Genomic DNA, 15,013 nt, shown 5'->3' with positions numbered 1-15,013 from the left:
TTTTAATTGGAGCATTTAGCCCATTTACATTTAAGGTTAATATTGTTATGTGTGAGATTAATCCTGTCATTATGATGTTAGATGGTTATTTTGCCTGTTAATTGATGCAGTTTCTTCATAGTATTGAGGGTCTTTACAATTTGTCATATTTCTGCAGTGGCTGGTACCGGTTGTTCCTTTTCATGTTTAGTGCTTCCTTCAGGAGCTCTTGTAAAGCAGGCCTGGTGGTGACAAAATCTTTCAGCATTTGCTTGTCTGTAAAGGATTTTATTTCTCCTTCACTTATGAAACTTAGCTTGGCTGGATATGAAATTCTGGGTCGAAAATTCTTTTCTTTAAGAATGTTGAATATTGGCCCCCGCTCTCTTCTGACCTGTAAGGTTTCTGCCAAAAGATCCACTGTTAGTCTGATGGGCTTCCCTGTGTGGGTAACCCAACCTTTCTCTCTGGCTGCCTTTAACATTTTTTCCTTCATTTCACCCTTGGTTAATCTGACCAAGGTGTCTTGGAGTTGCTCATATCGAGGAATATCTTTGTGGTATTCTCTGTGTTTCCTGAATTTGAATATTGGCCTGCCTTGCTAGGTTGGGGAAGTTCTCCTGGATAATATCCTGAAGAGTGTTTTCCAACTTGCTTCCATTCTCCCCGTTACATTCAGGTACACCAATCAAACGTAGATTTGGTCTTTTCACATAGTCTCATATTTCTTGGAGGCTTTGTTCGTGTCTTTTTACTCTTTTTTCTCTAAACTTGTCTCCTCACTTTATTTCATTAATTTGATCTTCAATCACTGATATCCTTTCTTTCACTTGATCGAATCGGCTATTGAAGCTTGTGCATGCATCATGAAGTTCTCGTGCCACAGTTTTCAGCTCCATCAGGTCATTTAAGGTCTTCTCTGCACTGTTTATTCTAGTTAGTCATTCGTCTAACCTTTTTTCAAGGTTTTTAGCTTCCTTGTGATGCCTTAGAACATGCACCTTTGGTCGGAGAATTTCGTTATTACTGACCTTCTGAAGCCTACTTCTGTCAGCTCGTCAAAGTCATTCTCTGTCTAGCTTTGTTCCATTGCTGGTGAGGAGCTGCGATCCTTTGGAGCAGAAGACATGCTCTGTTTTTAGAATTTTCGGCTTTTCTGCTCTGGTTTCTCCCTGTCTTTGTGGTTTTATCTACCTTTGGTCTTTGATATTGGTGACCTACAGATGGGGTTTTGGTGTGGATGTCCTTTTTGTTGATGTTGATGCTATTCCTTTCTGTTTGTTAGTTTTCCTTCTAACAGGTCCCTCAGCTGCAGATCTGTTGGAGTTTGCTGGAGGTCCACTCCACACCCTCTTTGCCTGGGTATCACCAGCGGAGGCTGCGGAACAGCAAATATTGCAGAACGGCAAATATTGCTGCCTGATCCTTCCTCTGGAAGCTTTGTCTCAGAGGGGCACCTGCCTGTATGAGTTGTCTGTCAGCCCCTACTTGGAGGTGTCTCCCAGTTAGGGTACACGGTGGTCAGGGGCCTACTTGAGGAGGCAGTCTGTCCGTTCTCAGACCTCAAATGCCATGCTGGGAGAACCACTGCTCTCTTCAGAGCTGTTAGACAGGGATGTTTAAGTCTACAGAAGTTTCTGCTGCCTTTTGTTCAGTTATGCCCTGCCCATGGAGGTGGAGTCTAGAGAGGCAGTAGGCCTTGCTGAGCTGCAATGGGCTTTGCCTAGTTTGAACTTCTGGCCGCTTTGTTTACCTACTCAAGCCTTAGCAATGGCGGACGCCCCTTCCCGTGCCAGGCTGCTGCCTTGCAGGTTGATCTCAGACTGCTGCACTAGCAGTGAGCAAGGCTCCGTGGGTGTGGGACCTGCTGAGCCAGGGAGAGAATCTCCTGGTCTGCCGGTTGCTAAGACCATGGGAAAAGTGCAATATTTGGATGGGAGTGTCCTGAGTGGGAGTGTCCTGGGTGGGAGTATCCCGTTTTTCCAGGTACAGTCTGTCATGGCTTCCCTTGGCTAGGAGAAAGAAATCCCCCAACCCCTTGCATTTCCTGGGTGAAGTGATGCACTGCCCTGCTTTGACTCGCCCTCTGGGGGCTACACCCACTGTCCAACCAGTCTCAATGAGAGGAACCAGGTACCTCAGTTGGAAATGCAGAAATTACCTGTCTTCTGCGTCGATCACACTGGAAGCTGTAGACCAGAGCTGTTCCTATTCGGCCATCTTGGAACAGAACTTATTTTTATTTTTTACCACCAATATCTCTGCACCATCTGGGGTCTGCTGGATCATACAGTCTTAGCAGCCAGGCTGCTTGCACCACAGCCTAGACCTGCTGAGGGGTCCTTTCTTTCTCTGAGCCCCACTCAAAGCTGGCAGCTGCTGTGTCATGCAGTCTGTGGACCAGAACCATATCCCAGGTGTATTGCCCCCACAACCCAACCTAATCGGCACTGGATTGGGGGATGCAAGATATAGCAAATTGTCTTTTCCTTAGAAGGAGATATCCCAGCATGCCCCTGACCTCTGGGTCCCTCCAAACTTCACCGCAGCTCCCAGACCCAGAATCTTCAGAGGGCTTATCTGCCACCTCTGGAGCATATGTGTCTTACCAAGACCTCCTATGTGCTAGCCACCCTGTGCTTGTTCTGTCCAGTCAGCGTGGCAGTGTTGCTCTCTTTCCTCTCTTAGGCCCAACACTGTCACAGCTAGGTTGTTGCTGGGATTCGTATTTTGTTATCGACTTAGCATCCAGAAAGAAGAGTTGCATGTAATGCCTGTAGGGGGAGGGTGCCTGCTGCCCTGTAGGGGAGAGGCCTCTGCAGCATCTTCCAGCTCAGCCAAGTGCAAGCCCAGAGGGTCCCAACTGGGGGACTTGCAGGTAGGTTGTTTGGACTCAACAATATCATAGGCATTCATCTAGAATTCCCCATCCCAGTTTTCAGAATGTCGGGTTTTCTCTCTCAGGGCCCAGACCTGCATACTTCACCTGCCTTGGCTGAGATTTAAACATTTCCAGCTCTTAACTCTCACAATTAGACCTTGGAAATTGGAAACCCACAGCTTTCCATTGTGTCTAACCATCCAATTCAGGTGGTGGCGAAGACTGCTTTGTACCCACTAGGAAGGCCCTGTTGCTCTCACACTTAGCTGGTAACTGCTTGTTAACTGCAGTTCAGTCTCCCATTATCCTTATGCAGGGCATTAGTGTGACTTTAGCAGTGACTAGCCAACTCCACTGCTTTTCTGGCGTTTTTCCGCTGAATCTGCATTATTGCCTTGGACATGAAGCATATCCCTTCATTTGGACATTTTCCAGGTCACCATCAGTGTAATCTTTAGCAATTGAGCCATGACCTGTGCCGGGGACTACCCTCCTATCAGTTAGGATAGCATCCTCAACTGCAGAGTTGTCTGTGAGCATGTACCAGACCCCCCATCCCACCACCTGCTTTCTCAGATCATTCTCAGGGCCACTTGGGTTAGTCTGAGTCTGAGCAACAGACACCAAGATGGGATCACAGTTACAGGATTTGATTAAGGATACCACCCACCTATGTGAAAGAAAAGGGGGTAGAGAGACTACTGGGGAGGCTGAGAGAGGCATCAAACCACAGTGCAAACCTGACCCTTGCAGTGGGGAGGAGAGGGGGTTGGGGTGTGAGCAAGCTCTCCTGGTCTGCCATGAGGTCTAAGGGAGATTCAGCAGAGCTGTCAGGGAATTCTTGTCTTTAATTCATCTTTGTCAACTTTTCTCAGTTATTTCGTCCTGCTTTCTTGCTGCAGACTAGTTTTGTCATTCCCCATTTCATGTGGTAGGAGTTATCCATTTCCGTAGTTGAAGAGAGCAGTCAGACCAAGCTGGATAGCATAGTCCCACCTCCCAATTCCTAGGGAAGGACCGTGGCCCAGTTTCAGCCATGTCTGGGATCTAGTTCACAGCTACGGGAACCAGGTTGTCTCTCTCTAAATTGAGATATTTGCCAGAAAAGCCGGACAAACTACAGACCTAACACTAATAAACACTTTATATAACCTCTAATAGTCCTAAACATTTCATTAGCAATATTGTTTTATTCTTCACAGACAGACTTCGAAGAATGATTCAGATGGGTCATAGTTCTTCCAATAAAGGAATCGAGACGTACTTAAGTATTCTGTTGGTGACTAACTGGATTAGTTCGTTAAATGTTTGTTTTTGTAATTGCAAAGTATTTTCAAGGGTAATCACTGATCCAGCATTTTTTCCTTTGACTCTTCCTTGCTCTTCAATTTATTCAAAGCTGAATTAGTGTTAGAGAAGATAAAAACTGTCTGGGAGAAGAATACATTTGTTAGAGTACCGCTATGCTTTGGATGTGGTTTGTCTCCATCAAAACTGATACTGAAATTTGATCCCCCAGTGTGGCGACGTTGGGAGGTGTGGCCTAGTGGAAACCCTTATGAATAGATCAGTGCTTTCCCTGTGTGGTAAGGTCTCACTCTTGTGGGGATGGATTACTTCCTGTGAGAGTGGGTTGTTAAAAAGAGTCTGGCTTCCTTGGTTTCTGTTTCTTCTCTCACCGTGTGATCTCTTTGCGTACACCCACTGTCCTCCTATTTTCTAGGAGTGGAAGCAGCCTGAGGCCCTTACCAGGTGCAGCTGCCCAGAATCACAAGCCAAGTAAACCTCTTTTCTTTATGAACGACCCAGTCTCAGGTACTCTGTTATAGCACCACTAAACTAAGACAAGTAATTGGCACTGAATTTGAAGGCCATAAAAATCATTGCTACATGATTAGAACTTTAAAGAAGAGCTGCAAAGCCCTCTTTTCTGAAGTTGTAGACAGGTAGCATGGCCTCTGTCTGGTGTCTTTTGTATTTATACAGGCATAGGAGCTCCAAATAGAGGTTTAATGAACGTGAGAAATGAAGGCTGGGGATTAATTAGTCAAAGCTGAAATCCTGGAACAACAATGTGTGAAGTACCCCAAGGGAAGGCCAAAGAGAAATATGTATGTAAATGTCTCTGGCTGTACAGTCAGCAAACATTTTTTGAATAATCAGGTTGTGTCGAGGACTGTTCAGGGCATGGTGGGGAACACAGAATTCATGGACTCAGTCCCAAATTCAGGCAGCTTGTAGTTCCTCTGGGAAGAAGACAGCTGTCAGTCCTGCCTCTGCCAGGCGTAGAGACTCCTGCAGTTTGCTTGGGATGGTAAATGGGGAAATGAATGAAGTGCCCACATATTTTCCCTTCCGAAGCCCTCTCAGAGCTCCCTGTTGTTCTAAAATAGAGTGTATTTATAGAAAATGTGAGGTATAGTGAAGCCAACAGGTTAGGAGACAATGCCATAGAAAAGATAGCTTGTTACCACAGTTCCCAAGAGGAGGGGCCACACAGGAAGCCCAGCATCCCTCAGGAGGCAGAGCGGGAGGGGGAACTGTGGACCGGAGCCTTTTTTGTGGTTTCTGTGGGAAGCAGTGTACGAAGCAGGGGAAGCAGACTCAGGATTGGCGGGTTTGAAGTTTTGGTGGGCTGTCAGCTTGGGGGCTGTTTCTAGTTGTCTAGTAGTTTGGCCATGGGGTGATTTGCAGTGGGTAGTGGCTGGGAGTGTTAGAGCCTCATGGAGGAGGTGATAGGTATGTGGGCTGTGGATTGGTTGGTTTGCATTTGAAGAGGGCCCTCTTAGGTGAGTTGTTTTCCATCTATTGGAATTAGTAACCCAGGGAGGATAGCACCAAGCTATCCACCCCCATGATCCAGAAGCTTCCCACTAGGCCCCACTTTCAACACCTTAGATCACATTTCAACATGAGATTTGGAGGGGATAAACAAACTGTATCAATAATCTTGTGAAAATGAAAATATATTCCAGTCATTGAATTTTCTAGTATTGTATGAAGATGAGGCTGGTTGTATGATTAGGAGGTTTGAAAACTCTATAAACTTCTTAATAGAAAGTTGAGATTTTATTTACCATCTTTTTTTTTCTCACTGCAACCTCTGCCTCCTGGGTTCAAGTGATTCTCCTGCTTAAGCCTCCTGAGTAGCTGGGATTACAGGCACCCGCCACCATGCCTGGCTAATTTGTTTTTGTTTTTGTTTTTAGTAGAGACGAGGTTTCACTGTGTTCGTCAGGCTGGTTTCGAGCTCCTGACCTCAAGTGATCCACCCACCTCAGCCTTCCAAAGTGCTGGGATTACAGGTGTGAGCCACTGAGCCCAGCCTATCATCTCCTTTTTGAAGAGAGGGGTGGGAGGGGTGAAAGGGATGCCTAGGATGTTGGAGAAGGCTTTCCTGAAGTGTCCGGTGATCCTTAACTCTTATTTAAGTCTGAGGCACTGGCGCTTGGGGAGATTTTGACAGGTGTTAACTGCCTGGCTGGCAGTTTCAACAGGGGAAAGCCTCCCTCCCCAGTGTTCATATTTGTAGATCTTTTCTCTTCAGATATTCCCCAGGAAGGAATGTTCCAGTCTTTTTGGATGGGAGTAAAAACCAGGCTGCCTGTGTTCTAGGAGCCAAGTGGAACAAGGGGTCAGGGGAGCTGTCTCACCAGTCATTGTAGACTTTGATTTAATTTCCTGTTTCCAGTACATTTCCTCCCCCTACCTTTAGCTATGCCTGGAGTCCCAAGTTCAAATTCTTTAATTCACCTTTCTTTTCCTGAGAGTAAAACATCCTGGGTTGGGTGGAGGAGGGGCAGCCCAGGAAGGGAGAAGGCATTCTTAAATGGAGTTTTAAAAGCCACCCCTCCTGTTTTATCTCCCCTCAATTCCCGTTTTGCACTTACCTGGTGCCTCCTACTCCTGAGCCCTTTTGTAGGGAGGGGGAGGTTCTGTGGCTCAGGTGGGTTTACTTGCTTGGGATGGTAAATGGGGAAATTCACCTGCTGCCCCCAGTTAGCAGTCTAGGTGTACCACAATGCCAGAGGTTTGTCTAGGTCCAGTTGCCTGCCACACAGAAAGCCAATCACTGAGACAATGAGTGTTGTCAGGGAAGAAAGCTTTGATTGGGTGCCATAGCTGAGGACATGGGAGATAAGCCTCAAATCCATCCTCCTGACCTACTAAAATTAGGGGTTTATATATCAGGAAGAAATGTAACCATACATTTAAAAAACAGGAATTAGGGAGAGATAAGGAAGGGGAGTTGGTCAACAGGAAACAGGTGGTCTTAGGCAGTCATGATGGGTGAGGAGTCTGACTTCTCATGGTCCAGATGAGATGACCTAGGAAGTTTTAGTTTTTTAATACTACCTGGAAGTCCTGATGGATGGTTGCCTGAGAAAGCAATTCAGATAAGACAAATGTAACTTGCTCAGGTTTCAAGACTCAGAGGGTCAATTTCTGTGTTTATTCAAAGAAACCATAAACACCAGTTCTGTGGGACAACTGGGGTGATGTCACAGTGATGGCCTTTCCTGTCTCTTAATCTGGTTAAGTGGCCTCAGGTTTGTGGCTTTTGTCTCCTCTCTTGCTCTTGGTACATGTGGACTTTCTGCCTTTCCTCTCTCTCCTCATTTCAGTGAAGAGAGAAGTCAGAAATATGGCATGTATTATTTTTCTATAAAGTGAGATTATACTGTACATAGACCTTCAGGATCTATAAAACTCACTACAGTAATTCACTGTTTGTTGCATTTTAGCTGATTCTGTCACATAGAAATTTTAGGATAATGAAAATTCCTGGAAAATTATCAATTTTCAAGGGAATTAAAATTCCAGATTTGTTAAAATGTGAATATGAGCTTATAAAGAATGTCTTTTCAATTTTCAGATTGTGAGCCATGCCTTTGGTGAAGAGGAACATTGAGCCCCGGCACTTGTGCCGGGGAGCTCTGCCTGAAGGAATTACCAGCGAACTTGAATGTGTGACCAATAGTACTCTTGCCGCTATCATACGCCAGCTGAGCAGTCTGAGTAAGTCATCTTTTTTCTGATTACCAGTGACATTACCTTTTTGTTAGCAAATTGATTTTAATAGTTAAGTATTGTCCAAAGAAGAGATTGCAGCTTTAAGGAAAAGATCCTTTCTCCTTCTGTATGTCCCAGTGTGAAATTGACCACTGCACCCATACTGGGCTTGTGATGCTTAACTTCAGGCAATGAAGATGTGATGCTGTTACCAACTCAAAAATTGTTAGATAAGATCAAATGTGCAGATTTAAAATAGTGTTAATTTTTAAAAGCTTTTGAAAATGAAGATAATTGGTAGTTTTTTTTTTAAACTACCGATTATGATGAATTATTTGTTAAACTTGAGTAGGACCAATTGTTTTGTTTTTTAAGTGTAGTAGATTGAAAACTAGTTAACACCTGTGATATGCCTGGCACATAGTACCTACTCAACAAATATTTGTTGATTGAATAACATCCCAAATGAACCATAGTGTAAAGCCAAACGATAGATTTGCCGATTTTAACCAACTAAAAGTTAAAATGCAGATACTGACTTCCACATTGAGGTGAACAGCTCAGCTGATTATTGTATGTATGGTACCAGGTATGTATTTGCACGCGTAGATGTATGGCAAATGCAAGCATAGGAAGAAAAGGCTGCTTCTTATTCTAATTTTGAATATTAACATTAAATATCCGAAGAATATTTTATAAGACTCAAATATGCATGAAAATGCTTTTTCCTTCAAAGCTTTTTGAAGTTGCACTATTTTTCCCCTAACTTTTACATTTATTTCGTGATCTCGTTTTCTCACTTCATCCTACTCCTTTTCAGTTTAGATGGTTTATGTGGCATTTTTGGTGACAGGTTTTCACAGTTAAATTTTGCAGAAACTCTGTTAATAACTAGAAAATCTTCCATGAAATGTCCCATATTGGTAGCCTCAAGCAAAGGGCAAAATTTTTTTAACTCAATTACTTTTATTTATTTTGAAGAAACGCTGCAGATAAGTATTGGTTTCTTTAATAGAATTGTACTATATTGTTACTGATATATTTTTAATAATATCTATAATCATTAGCTAAGGCAAAAGTATGTAAGGAAATTACATAAAATGTTTTAAAATAAAATTTTTCTGGAATCTAAGCTCTATTATAATTGATTTTTGGTAGTGGCTACTGATAAAAATATGCAAATTCACATAATTACATGAAGACTCCTTATAAATTATTGAAGGGTAAAATTGTTTTTGTTTGTGTTTATTTTTGTAGGAATGCTTTTAGTCTTTTGTTTTGATGGCTGAAATGCCTGTTGGCACAAAGTGTAAGTGATGAAAGCCAACATAACTGTCAGAGTTTTAATAATCAATCTGTATCTCATGCTATAATATTCAGCAGAGTGTTGTATTAGTTGTGTTTATGGTGTTTGCTTGGCCACAGTCTCCTGTAAGTGAATCTGCCCACACAGTATGCCTTGTTCTACATGGCCCTTCTGGTAAATTGAATAGTAATAGCCCCTCCAGATATGTCCATGTCCTTATCCTTGGAACCCGTGGATGTGGTATGTTATGTGTAAGAGGGAATTAAGGTTGCTGTTCATCCTGGTTTACATGGTTGGGTTCAGTATAATCCACAAGGGTCCTTTAAATGGGAAAGGAGGGAGGTAGAAGAATCAGCACCAGGGTGACGTGATGTGAGAAAGACCCAGCTGCCATTGCTGACTTTGAAGATGGAAGAAGGGGCCATGAGCCAAGGAATGCAGGCAGACTCAAGTAGCTGGAGAAGGCAAGGAAATTGATTCTCTCCTGAAGTCCCCAGAAAGAACACAGATCTGCCGGTACCTTAGTTTTAGCCCAGTGAAATTCATTTCTGACTTCTGCCATCCAGAACTGTAGGATAATCATTTGTGTTACTTTAAGCTGTTACGTTTGTGGTAATTTGATACAACAGCAGTAGGAAACCACTCTAGCTTTGGTTGTGTTTTGTACCACCCTATCCACTGTAGCCTCATGATTGGACCACGGGTGGGAACCTGCCTAGTGGATAGTCAGTTCTGAGTTAGGCTACTGCAGTGCATCTCAGCCTGGCTTCTCTATCAGAATCACTTGGAGAACTTTAAAACAGGATGCTAGGAATCACCCCAGAGATTGTGCTTCTGGTAAGCACCAGAGGTGACCCACAGAATTAGATACACACGTGTCTAGATTGAAACGATGAGCTGGGTCAGTCAGATCCTTTCAGGAAGTTCGAACTAAGAAATGCAGTGAATTTGCTGGTCTCTTATGGGACCTACAGCTAAAATGTCATCTGGGGCTGAAAAAGCCATAATGACCACCTGTTAGGCAAAGTTGTGGGAGGGGGCAAAACCCAGGAGGAAACTGAAGGAAGCCAGTTGGTGAGGAAAGGCAAAAGAAGGATGTACAAAGAGAAGCAAGAGCGTGAGCGAGACCGCGAGGCCCACAAGGTGGAGGCAGCAGCTGTTTCTAGACCTGCCCAGGATGGCTTTTCCCTCCCATTTGCCGTACAGGGCTTGGGTGTCCTCACAGTGACCCTTCCTCACTTCAGGTTCCTTGAGTGCATCTGGGGCTTACAACCCAGAGAGCCTTACAGAAGGCACAGTGATATATACTGCCAAGGATGTAATTTTGGAAAATGAAGATAACTGAGTGCAATGAACTGTGTCTCCCAACAATTCCGCATTGAAATCCTAATCCTGATTGTGATGGTCTTTAGAGCTAGGATTTTGGGGAAGTAAGAATTCATGAGGTGGAGTCCTCATGCATAGGATTAGTGCCCTTATTAAAAAGTCCTGAGAGAGACACCTTGCCCCTTTTGCCTAGTGGTGCCATAGCAATGAGGCACTGTCTTGAAGAAGAGAGAGCAACCCTCACTAGACATCAAATCTGTTGGCACCTTGACTTTGGAATTCCCAGCCTCCAGAATTGTGAGAAATAAATTTCTATTGTTTGTAAGCCACCTACTCTGTGGTCTTCTGTTATAGTAGGTCAAATTGCCTGTGACACTGAATTACTGATTGGTGATAGAATATCAAAGTAGATTATCTGAAGTTTATGAGTGTTTATTCATTCAGCTCCCCTCTAAATACAGGAGACAGCAAATAACTTTGAATTGGGTTCTACTTAGAAGTTAACCACATTTATAATTTAAAAAATACTTGGTAAGTCACATCAACAAGATTATAAAGTAGGAAACAGATATGCAGTTATTACAACCTGCTGTAAGACAGCACTAGCACATAGTAAATGACATTAATGTTTTGCATGAATCTTTAGTTGTTTGTGGTTTCCCACTGGGTATTAATATATTACAGGGGATGAGGAAAGTTATATGCAAATGTATATGAGCTCAAGTTGTTAGGAAGAATAAGAGAATTTAAAGGAATGTTTTATGTTATTTTTAAATTTTGTAATAATTCATCAGGTATTTAAAGAGATTTAGGAATGTATGAACCTATAATATTAAAAGTCTTCTTTTACAGTGTATTCATTCCTATGATAAAGTCAAGACAGAATCATTTTTAAAATTCCTTTGAGGACCTACCTGGCCATTATTCAGTGGGTTCAAATGAGAATGGATCATCTGAATCCTCCTCACTTCCCTGCTCACCCCCACACCTGTGTCACTCGCCTCCCACCCTTATCTCCACTCCCCACAGTAGAAAATCATTTTCAGGTACAGATTGCGATAGATGATGTATAATTATCTGCTTCCTATAAGTGATACAGAGGGGGACTAGACTTTCTTTACTTGTGTATCTTAAGGGAAACACCAGCACAACTTAGGGATTTGCCTTGAGCCTACACTGGTCATCACTGCTTGAGCAGCGGGGACTTGCCCTGGGAGATCTACTGTGAAAACCAGGGCACCTAATTGTTCTAGGGAAGGAAAAACAGACCAGGACTCCACAGGGAGTTTCTTTGGTGTTTTCTAAATAGGAAGAGAATTACCTGATCTTTCTGATTCTTGTCACATTTCTGGAGACAGTTCAGGGTTATGAGGATTTAAATGACTTTGCATAAAGCAAGAAAAGTATCTGGTCTTAGATAGCTAATGGAATTCTGAAGGTCCTACAACTTTACATAACTTTTGGGAAATCTGTAGGTTTTTAGCTCTGGATATGCTTTTACTACATCCAGATCAGACACTTGACTTCAAGGGCCAGAAATTTGTCAGCGTTAAATTTTTAACAGGCTTTTTAGGGAATTGAAATCTTTCCAGTGAGACTATATTGAATTTAGTAACAGTCATAGGGATGAAAGAGAGGAAATTTGTAACATGAATGACCATATAGTTTAAAAAGATCACCAGTTTCACAGGTTTGTCCAGTAAATTTTTTTAAGTCTTTCTTAATTTTCAGATTTTTTTCTTTGAGTGTTACCTCTGATACAGTACAGTGTGAGCAGTCAGAGTGGCCGGGGGAGGAAAGCCGCTTGCCAGACAGTTTTAGGTGTGTTACTTGGTTTTCCAGCTAGGGAATTTCATTATCTTTTTCTTCAAATAATGACAGTTTAGTGTAGCAATTAACATTAAACTAGGAATGCTGTTTCATCATTTTCCTTGATTAATCTGAATGCTCTTGTTCCTGTCAGCTAGTTGGTCAATTAAAATCACAGTATCTTGTAATCAAATTCCTACTGATATTGTGATGTAGTTTCAATATAATTTGCTTAAAAAGGAGATGACATTTTTGCCAAGATGACATAAATACTTCACAAGTTTGATTTTGCTACTTTTTTTTTCTTTGTTCTTGTGATAATAGCTGTTTCTCCCTCCTCCCCCTTAAAATTCTTCTCAGGATGTCACAAAGAAAGGAGTTAGAACTTTAGTGAGCCCTGCCAAAAAAAAAAAGTTTGGGTACGTTAATGGTACTATTACGATAACATAGAACATTTAGCACAGAAACATACAAAAGAGTCAACTTTACAAAATTCCATTAATCAGAAAAAATTATTTGTAATACTTTGAACATATCTTTATACAGATGGTATCTCATTGTACATATAGTTTTATAGCCTGTACTTACTGTATAGTAAACGTGTGTGTTGATTCTTATAAGACACATTTTTGAATAGCTGGAGATTATGATATTGATACACCATAATTATTTAACCATTTTACTAATGTTGGACATATAGTTGTTTATTTGTAGGGGAACACTATTATAAATTCTTATTCAAAATAATTACATACATCTCTGGTTATTTTTGATTTTTTAAAAAAAGATTTCTTATGCCTGAGGAGTCATCAGGCTTCCTCATAACAAGCAAAGATAGTCATCACAAATAGCCCACAATTCTGTGACTCCATTAATTTTAAATATGCTTCTCTCTTTATAAATCATTATGAAATCTATTTTTATTTAATTTTCACGTGTGGAGTAATTGTACAAATGAGAAAGGAAGTCTGTGTTCTTCCGAAGGGTTTCTAAGTGATTGTTTTTATTAATGCTCCTTAAGATAGACGTTGTGTTTCCCACTAAACCAAATGCCCTCTCATACACTGGCTTTATATAAGTGGATCTGAAATTTGGAGGTGTGTTAAGTGACGTAAGTGCAGTTCTACTCAGGATAGAGATTTTAGTATTTTAAAGGCATGCGCTGAACAAATTTCTTGGATGATTTAGCCAAACAAGATTTTGGGGGAGAAGAGGAGGATAAAACATGGGTTTTGAAGGAACTAGATTGTAAGTACATTTCTATACAGTTTGAGGCTAGGGTTGTGGGCAAGTTAAGATAAAACATATTGAGGTATCTGGACAGAAGTTGCCTGGAAGGAACACAGCAAGAATTTAAGAATATTTAATGCTGTGAACTTCGTTTTTGCATCTCTCATGAACAAAGAAAGCCAGTGCAGGTAAGTAAAAAGTAATGTGTACTTAGGAAACTAGAAGATAGAATTCTGTCAGCAGGAGAATTGAAGGCAAGTATAAAAGCCCCACCACCCCGACAAAAGGCAGTATTATAGGGGATTTACAGACTCTCCTGACCCACCATGTGACCCGGAATGTCAGAAATACTTTCTTAAGGGTATTGTAGAAGTAATTATTAGTTAGGTTGTTTTTTATTTTTCCTTCCTCCATATGGATTTTAATACAGCAAGATTTAATGCATCATAATTCTTAAGAGCACAAGTTAGAGCAGTTCTGGCTATCACTAAATTTATTTGGCTTTATCATCTGTCTCGTTGTATTTCATAGAATTATATCTCATATCAGGTACATGATTGTGATTATCAGCAGCCTAAAGTAGTAGTCTTCTTTAAAAGACCCCCTTTTAAAAAGGGAGTAAACATTCTCCGCTTTAATCTACTGTTCTTTTACACACATTGTCTGGCAAAATAAATATAAATATGAGATAGGTGGAAAAGGAAAAATATGTGACCTGTAATCAAGAGAAACAGAAGTCAGTCAGGAGAAGCAAGACCCACAGATGACTCCAATTTGGGAAATAACTGGTAAGTACTTTAGAGTAGTTATGAAGAATTTATTGAAGGGGTGTCCAGTTTCTGGTCTGGCTTTATAGAACTTGGAAGTCACTCATGTCTACACAGTAAGAGGAAGCTCAGTAATCTGAAAACCCACCTTTTGAAAGATCCATCAAAGAAATGAAGTTACAGGACAAACTGATGCCCCCAAATCTGGAAACATGGAAACCCATGAACAGAAAGCCTTGTGGGAAGCATTTCAGGGTTGCAAAAACTTGGTGAGTTGCTGGAGGCTCAATGAGGACAAGTTTGAGAGTTAGAAGCTCCAGAGGGGCCCAGTCAGAAGGGCTTCCATACTTGTGTATTTTACTGTGAGCAACCTTACCAGGTTCTTACACTGAAGACTGGAGAAAAATCTCTGTTCGTCCATTCAGGGGAGAGGGGAATGGACTTTAAGCCCAAAACATCTGGGCATAGTGGCTTACACCTGTAATCCCAGCACTTTGGGAGGTCGAGGCGGGTGGGTTATGAGGTCAGGAGTTCAAGACCAGCCTGCCCAAGATGGTGAGAACCCATCCCTCCTAAAAAAATACAAAAATTAGCCAGGCGTGGTGGTAAGCGCCTATAATCCCAGCTACTCGGGGGGCAGAGGCAGAGAATTGCTTGAACCCGGCAGGCGAAGGTTGCAGGGAGCAGAGATTGCACCACCAC

At 41.9% G+C, this 15,013-nt stretch overlaps 1 protein-coding gene across 6 annotated transcripts in view; it reads left to right on the top strand.

Moving 5' to 3' along the window:
- The window catches only part of LOC105490219 (WASP family member 3), a 132,947-nt gene that overhangs the window by 79,718 nt on the left and 38,216 nt on the right, over positions 1-15,013 (top strand). For 4 of the 6 annotated variants that reach the window (XM_011755632.3, XM_011755633.3, XM_011755625.3 and 1 more), the window contains exon 2: positions 7,737-7,879. In XM_011755632.3, the coding sequence (XP_011753934.1) occupies positions 7,747-7,879 (133 nt within the window). In that variant the 5' untranslated portion in view covers positions 7,737-7,746. Of the gene's footprint in view, positions 1-4,379; positions 4,447-4,589; positions 4,676-7,736; positions 7,880-15,013 lie in introns of those variants that run through there. The other 2 variants (XM_011755629.3, XM_071081516.1) reach the window with 2 other exon arrangements.

This window comes from Macaca nemestrina, chromosome 16 (assembly GCF_043159975.1).
Source record: "Macaca nemestrina isolate mMacNem1 chromosome 16, mMacNem.hap1, whole genome shotgun sequence".
Taxonomy (NCBI): domain Eukaryota; kingdom Metazoa; phylum Chordata; class Mammalia; order Primates; family Cercopithecidae; genus Macaca; species Macaca nemestrina.
This window is presented reverse-complemented; position numbering and strand designations above follow the sequence as displayed.